The sequence below is a fragment of the Diabrotica virgifera genome, chromosome 4 (genome assembly GCF_917563875.1).
Source record: "Diabrotica virgifera virgifera chromosome 4, PGI_DIABVI_V3a".
In the NCBI taxonomy this organism is placed as follows: Eukaryota; Metazoa; Arthropoda; class Insecta; order Coleoptera; family Chrysomelidae; genus Diabrotica; species Diabrotica virgifera.
This window is the reverse complement of record NC_065446.1, coordinates 94,384,736-94,397,192: the sequence shown is the minus strand read 5'-3', so window position 1 is coordinate 94,397,192 and position 12,457 is coordinate 94,384,736. Positions and strand designations below refer to the sequence as shown.

The window sequence follows — 12,457 nt, the reverse complement described above, 5'->3', positions numbered from 1 at the left end:
CAAATACCTTGAATATTGGATCACTCAAACTTTAGATCCATCCTTCCAAACTCCCAATCTAGTCTTCATAAGGACCTCCTGGGTCTGCGTGTCCTAAGGCACCAAATCACTTTAGTAGACTATTCACTGTGCACTACACTACCGAACTAAGTGGTGAAGTAAACAACAAACAGTGCACTATTTTCCCCCCTAAGTAGCAGGGTACAAAGGTGCCATCTGATGGAAAGAGACGTCATCTCCCTCAAAATTGAAAATATTGAGATGAGCAGACCAGCCAGCATGATCACAATAGAACAACCCTCCCAGATGAATCCATACGTCACAATCCAGGGTAAAGTACAGGGTAGTGTACAATTAGACCATAACTTAGATTGGGAGGTGATGAGGCTGCTAGGAACATTATTGCTAATAGATCGAACTGAATCGAGAAGACGGCTAAAGGGGAAGATCGGACTATACTTTAAGGATATAGGAAGATTTACAGATTTATGTATCTGTAAGTATATCTATAAAAGTTTAAATTAAATAGTCTAATGCTAATCACTCACTGGCTCCGTTCAAATGTGACGTAGGCGATATACTAGTGGCCATCTTAGATTCAGTCTGACTAGTTTCTTCTAGGCGATTGTGTAGTTGTTTAGATGCTATGGTTAAGTCGGTACCATTTTCAGCTCCCATTGCAGGTTCCGGCGATCCGATACTGCTATCACAATCGCTCTCCTGAAACAAACAAAAATATTTCAGACACGGCAGGGAATTGCTGATGATAAATTCTTATTGCTAGTAGCACATTTTTGTTATACTTTCCTATAGCCCAATAAATGACCGTTTTGGAGTGTAATTTTCAGGGGCCACTCCGAATTGCATGACAATTTGGATTTAGGTTCTACTTACCCTTCTCTTCAAAGTTGAATTTGTGCCGTTGGTTGCTTTTTATTGGGGGGTGAGTCACCCCTTCTCGGGGGTGAAAAACGCGTGTTTAAAATAAGCCCGGAAATGGATAAATTGACAGATTATAAGCAACTTTCGTTCTATAAAGTTTTTTACGTAAGTCAATACTTTTCGAGCTTTTCGCGATTTAATACTTTTCGCGAGTCAATACTTTTCGACAAAAAAACTACGTTTTCAGACCTTTTTTCGCAAATAACTGAAAAAGTAAATATTTTATCGAAAATAATATTCTTGGCAAAAGTGTAGCTTATAAAAAAGCGAAAAAAATGGTGTATCAGTAAAGTCTATAAATTGAGTAAAAGCAAAGTTGTAGCTCATGAAAAATACGTTCTTATTCCTCTAATTCCAAATAGAATAATTCAACGCGAAATCACCAAAAAATTAAGCACTTTTCGGGAAAAGCTTATTAACATTTTTAAAGTATCTTAAAAAAGCTTTATATTTGTTTTTTACAAAAGTTTCTAGCATCAAAAATAAACGAGTTACACTGAAAAAAAAGTTGCCCCCTTTTTTTGGTAAAAAAGAAATCTTGCAAACCTCCCTCTATTTAGTACCCTAAATAAAATTAATAGTTACCGCTTTACCATTTATTTTAACTGCATATGTATTGTTTATACGATCTGTAAGTCTGATTGGTTTGAAGTGCTTATTTTAAAAAAAAAATTGGTTTCACCATTTATTTTAACTGCATATGTATTGTTTATACGATCTGTAAGTCTGATTTAAAAAGAAATTGGTTTCAGAGTAAAAAAATTTTGTAAAAACTTTTGAAAAATTTCCTTTTTTCTTTAAAATAACTTCAAAAGTATTAGTTATAAGCAAAATCTTAAAGAGTAAAAAAATGTAGGTTTTGCTATTATAAATATGCTAGTTTCATTTTGTTTTTCCGTAAATCAAAAATTTGTTAAGATATGGCTGCTCAAAATTTGCATACACTTGTGATTAGTGACCCGTTCAAGCTTTTTCAACTATACCCCTTTCAAGAATAAGCACTTTAAACCGGTAGACTGACAGATCATATAAAAATAGATAAGTAAGTAAATTTTTTGTAAAGCGGAAGCGATTCATTTCATTTGTGGAGCTAAACACGGGGAGATTTTCATAATTTTTTTACCAAAAAAAAAGAGGGCCAACTTTATTTTGAGCGTAACTCGCTTATTTTTAATGCTAGAAACTTTTATAAACAATTAAAATAAAGATACTTATAAACACTTTAAAAAAGTTTGAATCGGTTTTTCCCAAAAAGTGCTTATTTTTTCGGCGATTTTACCTTGAAATATTCGATTTGGAATGAGACGAATAAGAACGTATTTTTCATGAACTACAACTTTGTTTTTACTCGATTGGTAGACTTTACTGATACACCATTTTTTTTTCGGTTTTCTATAAGCTACACTTTTGCTAAGAATATTTTTTTTGATCAAGTATTTACTTTTTGAGTTATTTGCGAAAAACCGTCTAAAAACGTAGTTTTTTTGTCGAAAAATAAACATTTTCAATCGCAAATAACTCGAAAAGTATTGACTTACATAAAAAACTCTATAGAACAAAAGTTGCTTAAAATCAGTCAGTTTATCCATTTCCGGTCTTATCTTGAACGTACGTTTTTTCACCCCCGAGAAGGGGTGACTGTCACCCCCCAAGTAAAAGCAACCAACGGCACATTTTCAACTTTGAAGTGGAGGGTAAGTAGAACCTAAATCCAAATTTTCATGCAATTCGGAGTTGCCCCTGAAAATTACACGGTATCGCCGTATTTCCCGTTCATTTACTGGACTACTAGTACTAAAACCATATTAATCAGTTCCTCATTAGAAAAATTCATATTAGTGTAGGAAACAGAGGTTGAACCTCGCAAAGTGCACACAACTCCGGTTTTATTTTTTTTCTGGTATATCAAGGGGTGCTTATTATGAGACTAACTTTTTCTTAAAAAATTTCGTCCCGGAACGCCCCTTTTCATCCCTTTAAAGGGGGTAATTTGTGGTTTTTGCGAAACGTAGCACTTCCTGTACGTTTTGCAAAAAATTTACTTAATAGTAAAATGAAGAGAACTATATTTTCTCGGTGCCGCCCAAAATCCTGACAGCCAAAATACCGACAGCCAAAATCCCGACGGCCAAAACACCGACACGCCAGAATCCCGACACGCCAGAATCCCGACAGGCCAAAATCCCGACATGCAACAATCCTCGCATAAGTAAAAATTCCGACTTTTGTTTAATACTTTTAATACAAAATACTTTTGTTTAGTAACAAAAAATAAAAAACAGATGGCCATAAACAAAAAACAAGAAATAAATGTAATTATATATTAAAAAGAAACTTATCAAACCTGTCGGGATTCTGGCCTGTCGGGATTTTGGCCTGTCGGGATTCTGACGTGTCGGGATTTTGGCTGTCGGGATTTTGGGGTAGACCCATATTTTCTACTATTTATTTCCCGACAGCATATTATGTCTATCACCCACCGTTTAGCGGGAGTGGCGCCCCAAAGTTGACAAATTTTTAAAAAAGATGTTTTAAAAAAATATTTTTCCCTAACTGTAATGAAAATTAAGAAAATTATTATAGAATAAAACCTATACCAAAAAATCAGCCACTTATTTGTGATTAATTTCCGCAGGGCTTCTTCTTAATTTTCATTACATTTAGGGAAAAATATATTTTTTTAAAAACATCTTTTTAAAAATTTGTCAACTTTGGGGCGCCACCCCCTCTAAACGGTGGGTGATAGACATATTTTTTTTTTTTTATTTATTAAACACCAATAAGATGCTTAAGAACATTACAATCTGATCAAATAATGTGATCAATGAGCAACTTATTTCTAACCTAAATTACTACTAAAAAAACTTAATACTAAGGACAAACTCGATAGTACCCCCTAGGTTCTGTTAATATATTGCACAAATTTTAACTTGTACCATCACTTGCACCGTGCACTATTTTTCACTTAACTAACTCGAAGGGTTTCTTCCTCTTGAGTCTTCTAGCTAGATCCGTGTTGTCGAGGAGCTGGATGGCCTCAACATTGACGTGTTGAAGAAGTCGTTGTTCGTGACTCTTGGCAAATTTTTCTATGGTCTTGTTAACAGTATCCATGTCTAGGTCCCTATGGAGATCACTGTTCCTATAGTACCATGGAGCGTTGACAATGCTCCTTAGCACTTTGTTTTGGAATCGTTGAATAATAATTAAATTTGTATTACTAGCGCAGCCCCATAGTTGGATGCCATATGTCCATATAGGTTTTATAATCTGTTTATACAAAAGTATTTTATTGTAGATTGAGAGAGTGGATTGTCTTCCCAATAGCCAATACATTTTTTTATACTTCATGTTAAGCTGTTCTCGTTTCTTTTTAACATGGGCCTTCCAGCGTAGCCTAGCGTCTAGTGTAATACCCAAATACTTTGCGGTGTCGGCATATGGTATCTGAGTATTATTTAAGTTAACAGGAATGTATTGATTTTTCTTGTTTGTAAAATTTATATACACTGACTTCATTTCGTTTAATTTAATTCGCCAGCGTTTAGTCCACTCGTTAAGTCTGTTAAGAGATATTTGTAATTTTCTTGCTGCTTCTTCATGGTCTTCACCTACGGCTAAGACGGCAGTGTCATCAGCAAAGGTAGCTATTGTATTATGTTGTACTTCAGGGATATCACTAGTGTATAATAGGTATAGGACCGGTCCTATCACACTACCTTGTGGTACTCCTGCATTGATTTCCTTTAGTTCCGAGTAGGCTTCTTCTTGCTTAACCCTAAAAACTCTCTCTGATATATAAGATTCCAATAATTCTCTGTATTGTCTTGGCAAAATCCTGCTTAATTTGTACTTAAGTCCTTCGTGCCATACCTTATCAAAAGCTTGCGCTACGTCGAGGAAGACAGCTGAGCAAACTTTCTTTCCTTCTAGCGACCTCTCTATTATATCCGTTATTCTATGAACTTGGTCGATAGTTGAATGACTTTCTCGAAACCCAAACTGGTGTGATGGAATTAGAGCCTTAGCATCTATGAGAGGTTTCAACCTTTTCAGCAAAAGCTTCTCGTACAGCTTTGAAATTACTGGTAGCAATGAAATCGGTCTGTACGATGATACTGTATTTGGTTGTTTTCCAGGTTTAAGGATCATTATGACCTCAGCCACTTTCCATATCTTGGGAATATATCTTAATCTGAACGAGGCATTTATGAGATATGTCAGTTTTACTATGGCTTTTCTAGGAAGTTGTTTTAAGATTTCCCCAGTAATTAAGTCAAACCCAGGTGCTTTCCTGGGATTGATGTTTGATTTAATTTCGTCGGCCACTTCTTTTGGGGTGACTAGTTTAATTTCACCTTCTTCCTGTGTGGCATTTTCCCATTGCAGTGTGTTATCACCTTCGTTTGGCTGGAATGTTTCCTCGAGATATTCAGCAAATTTATTAGCCTTCTCTAAATTGCTTTTTGTCCAGCTTCCATCTGTATTTCTTAGTGGGGAATTTTGCATTATCGGTCGTTTTAATTTCTTAGTGGCTCTCCAGAGGGAATAATCAGTTGTGCTATCATTTGTCAATTCTCTTAGATAGTTACTAATTGATTCGTTTTTATTTTTTTTAATTTCTCTTTTAAGCTGTTGTGTAGCATTATTTAGTTTTGTTTTATCAGATGGAGCTCTAGAGCGTTGCCAGATCCTTCTGAGTTTTCTTTTTTCTTCGATTAGCTTTCTAATTTCTTTAGGGTAATTATTACCTTTAACTCTATGAATCAGTTCAGGTGAGTTATTCCAAGCGGCTTGTTGAACTTGTTTAACAAAACATTCCGTTTCTTCATCAAGTTCATATCTAGTTTTTAGTGAAACTTTGAGATTGATTGTTTCTTCTAAGTGAAGCTGAAAACTCCGCCAATCTGTTAGTCTATTAGTCAGTTTAGGAGGTGGCTGGCTTTGAATAACAGTATCGCTAACTGTGAGAAGGATGGGTGAATGATCGGAGTTCATGTCCCAAGCTTCTTCAATATGTAAATAATTAACAGAAATATTTCTAGTTATAAAAAAATCAATCAGGTCTGGAATTTTGTTGGAATCAGTAGGCCAATAAGTCGGTTTACCTGTTGAAAGTGTTTCACATTTTAATTGCTTAACTGCCTGCAAGAGTTCCTTCCCCTTTGTTGTAATTATCCTAGAACCCCAATGGGTGTGCTTGGCATTAAAATCACCACCAATTATAAATCTTTTGCCATGTCTATTCAAAAATTCTAGATATTGATCTTTTTTGAGGTTATGTTTTGGTGGAGAGTAGACAGCGGTAACGATAAGCTCAAAAGATTTTGTTTTAACACATACTGAAGTAGCTTGGAACATTTCTGTTTTGTAGCATATTTCTTGATGATGTCTAATTGTTTCTTTTATTATGATAGCACTACCACCTCTGGCTGTATTATCCGGATGTAAGGTATGGTATACTTTAAATCCTTTAAAATGAATGTAGGTTTCATTTGTAAAGTGTGTTTCAGAAATGAGACAAATGTCTATTTTTTCAATGTCTAGGACAGTCTGCAGTTCTTGTTGATGCTGCAGTAGTCCATTTGCATTCCATTCCATTATCCTCAGACTATCTGGCATTAAAATTCTTAGGAATAGCTCCTTTGGTGCTATATTCTAATCTAGTAATACGCTCATCCATTTTGGTCAGTGTTTCCAGTATTTGTTGGAGAGTGCTCTCAATGTTAGAGCTGTGTTCTGGGTTAGTACTTTCAATTTCTATATTACCTCTAGCAGCTTGGCTGTAGGTTTTTTTGTTTTCGTTGGTTTTGTATATCGGATTCTGCTGCTGCACCCTTTGTGGTTGTTTAGGTATTGTAGTTCTCTTATTTCGATTGTCTTTTAACTTCTGCATTTCTTTTGCTACCATGCATCCTCTGTAGTTTGCAGGATGACTTTCTCCACAGTGGACACATTTTGGTTGGGCATTTTTAGGTTTATCACAATCGATAGTCAGGTGCTTTCCGGTACATCTAACACATCGTGGTTGCTTTGCGCAATATTTTTGCGTATGACCAAAAGCTTGGCATTTTTTGCATTGAGGCACGAGTCTGGATTTTCTTAACGGCAAAATCTGAACTCTAACTTGTAATATATCAGAAATTCCGAATATTTTATCGATATTTTCATCGTGTCTGAATGATAACATGAACATATTAAGAGGTTGTTTAGTATTATACTTTAGCTTGGGTGTAGCTTCGATGAGCTTATAGCCACGTCTCCTCATTTCTTGGACAATATTATTAGGCTTTACAGAATGATGTAATCCAGTGGCCATTACTTTAATGGGCCTATTTTGCTTGTTTTCATAGGAATGCCATGAATATTTCTTATCATTTAATGCTGCGGTAAGCAGTTTAAAATCTTCCTCTTTTTGTACATTAATTTTTATAGTTTTGTCGTTGATGACTTTTATTTGAGAATTTTGGTAGCTAAGTACCATAGCATGAAGATCGTTAAAGTTGTTCTCCCCTTCTATTATAATCGGTGGGGGTTTCTCAATTATTTTAGGTTTTTCAGGACTTTTTGTGTTGTTATATTCTTCTCGTGGTGGTGTTAGGGAAGTGTCCATTTTCCTCTTTTTCCTGTTTTTCGCACGAATCCACTCTGTTTCCTGTGCAAGATCATCTTCGTCTGTATGATACTCAACCGTCTGTTTATCGATATTGTTAGACAGTTTCTTCTCGAGCAGTGTATATTTTTCATTTAATTCATCAAACATTTTTTGCATGTTAATTAGCTGGTTTTGTAGTTGACGAGTTGCTTCCAAGGCCTTGTTCTTCTCGGCCTCAGATAATTTCCAACTGCTAAATAGCATTTGTTCATTTTGTGAACGTTGATAGTTTTCTTGAAACAGCACATTATCCTGCTGTAATGATATCGCTTCATTTTGCGATTGGTATAAATCTGGTTGTGGAAACATTTTATTGTGTTTCTACTTGAATTTCCATTTTACACTGAGTCACGAGCACAGTTTTATATGGAATCTCTATTCAGAAATTTTAAATGATTTAACAAAAACAATTAGCAAATAAAAATTAACTACTTACTCAGACTATCGACAATCTGGTAATTTTTTTCATTTCATTGACTGATCACTTTATCACTAATTGGTATTTTATCGCTTTCGATAATGATGTGTCTTATCTATTTCAATTGTTTATTAATAAATTTATTTGCAGCACTGAAAAACTCTTTGTAAACACGGAGAGCCAACACGTCCGTTTTGTTTCGATGCTCGATACAGAATTTTGGGTGATAGACATATGCTGTCGGGAAATAAATAATAGGAAATATAGTCCTCTTCATTTTACTATTAAGTACATTTTTTTTCAAAACGTACAGGAAAGGCTACGTTTCGCACAAACCACAAATTACCCCATTTAAATTGATGAAAAGGGGAGTTCTGGGGCGAAATTTTTTAAGAAAAAGTTAGTCTCATAATAAGCACCCTTGATATACCAGAAAAAAAAAATAAAACCGGACTTGTGTCTATTTTGCGAGGTTCAACCTGTTTCCTACACTATATTAGTAATGGTAATAAAGCAACTGGAACTATAAAAATAGTTACAATGTTTAAGTAAACCAAATGTTTAGGCAAATTTAGTGTCAATGCCATGGCCAACTAGATAGAATATGTTATTATTAATATTGAACGCACCAACAATCTTAACTACGTAAGTATTTTGTTATTTCAACCAATAATAATAAGTTAAGGATTAGTCCAGATTAATATGTATTGTTTTCACCCAATTTTGAAAAAATGAGAAAACGTTGAACTATCCACGTCCGTCTGTCCGTCCGTCTGTCTGTCCGTAAACTCAACTCCTCCGTCATTATACCAGGTAGAATGGCAAATGAGGTGTCGAATGAAAGCTTATAATCCAAGGATGGTACTAAAGGTGAGAAATTTTACCCAGGACTTCCGGTTTTAGAAATGTGACCGGAAGTACTGTTTTAAAGTAACCGGAATAGTACAGGTGATATATTATTCGACGCGCCTTCGCAAGTCGAGAACAAATATCCTTCTGGTTTCATGACTGTCTGTCTGTCCGTCCGTCCGTCCGTCCGCGAATATAACTTCTCCATCACTATATCAGGTAGAATGACAAATGAGGTGTCGAATGAAAGTTTATAATCCAAGGATGGTACTAAAGGTGAGAAATTTGACATAGGACGTCCGGTTTTAGACATGCAACCGGAAGTAGTATTAAGTCACCGGAAAGGTACAAGCGATATATTACTCGACGCGCCTTAGCAAGTTGAGAACAAATATATACTTTCGGTTTCATTACTGCCTGTCCGTCTGTTTGTCCGTCCGCGAGTATAACTCCTCTGTTATTAATACAGATATAATGACAAATGAGGTGCCGAATGAAAGCTTCACGTCCATGAATTATCCACGTCCATCTGTTCGCGCGTCTGTCCGTTCGTCCGTAAACTCAATTCCTCCGTCTTTTTACCAGATAGAATGACAAGAGGTGTAGAATGAAAGCTTATAACCCAAGGATGGTATTAAAGATGAGAAATTTGACATCGGACTTCCGGTTTTAGAGTTGCAACCGGAAGTACTGTTTTAAAGTCACTGATATAGTATACGCAATATATTATTCGACGTGCTTCAGCAAGATAAGAACAAATATACACTTTTGGTTTTTATATTATTTCCGGTTAAAAAGTTCTAACCGGAAGTGTCATATTATAGTCGCAGAAATAGTACATGTGACATATCAATCGAAGAGTCCCGGTTTTGAAATCATTTCCGTTCAAACAATTATGACCGAAAGTTTAGTAAAAATGATTCAAAATTAGTGAAATTGTATATCCATCGACGCAAAGTTACACGAAGAGTTCAAATATCGACTTCCGGTTCTACGTTTGATCACTTTACGTGAAAACCTAGGACTTACGAAGTCCAATTACCTTTATTTACAAGTTTATTTTCGAAAAATCATTTTTGATTGAATATTTTCACGGCTAACCGTAATAAAATTTCACGTAATTTTTGTAGCAATTAATGTTTGGCTTAAAGAATCACGAATAACTAACAAATTAAAGCAGTTAGATATAGGAAATGCTTAATAAATAAAAAAGTAACATAAAATCGTCGCCCTAAAGTGTTAACCTGCTAACCCCGTTTTACCAAATTTTACAGGAGACGCAAAAAACGATTTCGCAGCGTGTACTTGTCAGGTCAAGTTTTACTATATAAATGCATGGCTGTCAAGGACTTAGCTGCGTTTACGCGGGAAAATCAAAGCAATCGGAGTTAGCTGGTATTTATACAAATCATACAATATTTTAGGTTTTAGATAAAAAATGTAGCTTGACTGTTTAACTAATCGATAGACTAAATTAATACTATTAAGAAGATGTTAAAAACTCATTTTGCCTAAAATGTGGACTTAGCAGGTTAACACTTTAAGGCGACGAAATATCATTTCAATACAATACTAAAATATAGGGTGTTTCATTTAAGAAAACTCAGAAAATACTTATTCCGAGTTTCGACCAACCCTGTATACTAAAATTCAACTATAATTCAATTATAATTTCGCTATATTAATAATTTTTAACAATAGTAGACTATATTAAAAATCATTTGAACATAAATAGAGCTTTAGATGTCAAATCAGTACAATTATACAGGGTGTGAATGTTACAACGAAAATAATTAAAAAAATATCGTAATTATCTTTTAAACTACCCTGTATAATATTACAAAACCACATATTTTAAGCAAGAAGACATCGAGGAGAATCCAAAAATGTATAAAATATACAGGGTGTACGACGGCTCATATTGCCCGTATGCGCGCGAAAATGGTGAATATTAAATTCTTAATTGTATGTCAAAAAATGTGCAATAACTACGTCTTAAACCCTGCCAAATTTCATTTGCATATTTAAACCGGTTTTAAAGCAATAAATAAATCGTCAGTTTGTAAGAAACATTTCAATACCCTGTATATCGTAAACGAAGCATTTGCGGAGATACGTTTATAAAGCAAACTGTCGTTATTGTTTCATGCAGCATTACCCCTTAAAGTTTGCGATACTTATTAAAAAACACCCTGTATTGATGAAAAAGATGGCTAGTTGTTAAAGAACCTAACTTTTTTATTATCCAACGTAAGCGAATGAATAAAAAAACAGAATGTTGAGAAAACATGAGGCTATATTTGGGTTTTTAATTTCAGTATTTTACAAATGCTAGAATATTCCACAGGGTGATGCGAACTTTGAGAAAAAAACACAGTTTGATTGGTACACCCGATATAAAATGAAAATTTACCTGTTTAGCGACAATATTATTACAGCGATATTGTTAAAGAATAAGGCAACATATTAAAAAAATAACAAATCGGACAACAGGTTTAGGAAATTCGAGACATCAAAAATGATACATTTTTAAGGTGGGCGGTTAATTTTGGCCCAGAGTGTATTTGTAGATAATACTTCTTATTATTGAAGATACACATCCCATGGAACAGGTATTAGGTTGGATAGAGCTATAATTATTATGTAAGTGTAAGGATGTCAGGATACTAGCCAACACGGTAGGTTGGTGAACAGAGAAACTACATCAAAACTCATTAAAATGGATATCTTAAAAATGATCGGCCCAAAAATTTTAACGATAATATATTATTTAAGAATAAAATTTTAAATTTGCCCTATATAAAATAATCTAATTTATTAATGAATTTTATATAATAGCATTGTATAACTAGACCAATAAACAATGATAATAAACAATAATAATAGTATTAATCATTCCCAATTACAAAACCGATCCTGGATTCGGAGAACGAGAATACAAAGAGAGGTGCTAGATCCCTAATCACGGTGTTCCTGTTCGTCGAGAATATGAGCGTTAACAAAGTATAGTAAGAGGGTCCCTACAAGACAAAGACGTCGACAGGACAGTCTAGAGGCAGAATATGAAATGTTGTGTGTTCTCTTCTATAATTGAATCGACCAGCTTCCAGCAGCACGGACCCATGTTTATTCATAATGCGCCCTTCACAATCTGTATACTCTCCTGCTTAGTCTAAAGGGTTGGTTGCCTGGGTTGGTACTTATGATAATTGTGCACGATAGGGTTCTCTGGAGCGGGAAATTAGATCCGATTTTAGTAATTAGTTTAAAAACTATATTCAAATTGGAATCGTCTCCATATGAATAGCGCTCTAGGTTTGTTTCTACAATATCTGCTCTAAAGTTTTATTGGATACATTTGCTATAACTTATTTATGAAGATTTTGGAGCCGCGGTCTAGTTCCAATACAATATCAATAAATAGAGTGATAAAACAAATGTAATATTACAAATATACCTAAATATAGTAATAATGAGTCAAAAAAATCGTAATTAAGCATTCCTTCCTTCGGATGCTTAGTCACTCTCCCAAAAGAAATTGAAAATAAATATGTATATCCTAACTTTTGTAGACAATATCGCACATCCCGTTC

General features: G+C 34.6%; 1 protein-coding gene across 2 annotated transcripts in view; it reads right to left on the bottom strand.

The window, feature by feature from the left end:
* The window catches only part of LOC114326083 (POU domain, class 6, transcription factor 2), a 670,249-nt gene that overhangs the window by 101,119 nt on the left and 556,673 nt on the right, over positions 1–12,457 (bottom strand). For both annotated transcript variants that reach the window (XM_028274303.2, XM_028274305.2), the window contains exon 3: positions 549–720. In XM_028274303.2, coding sequence (XP_028130104.1) covers positions 549–720 — 172 coding nt within the window. The remainder of the gene's footprint in view (positions 1–548; positions 721–12,457) is intronic.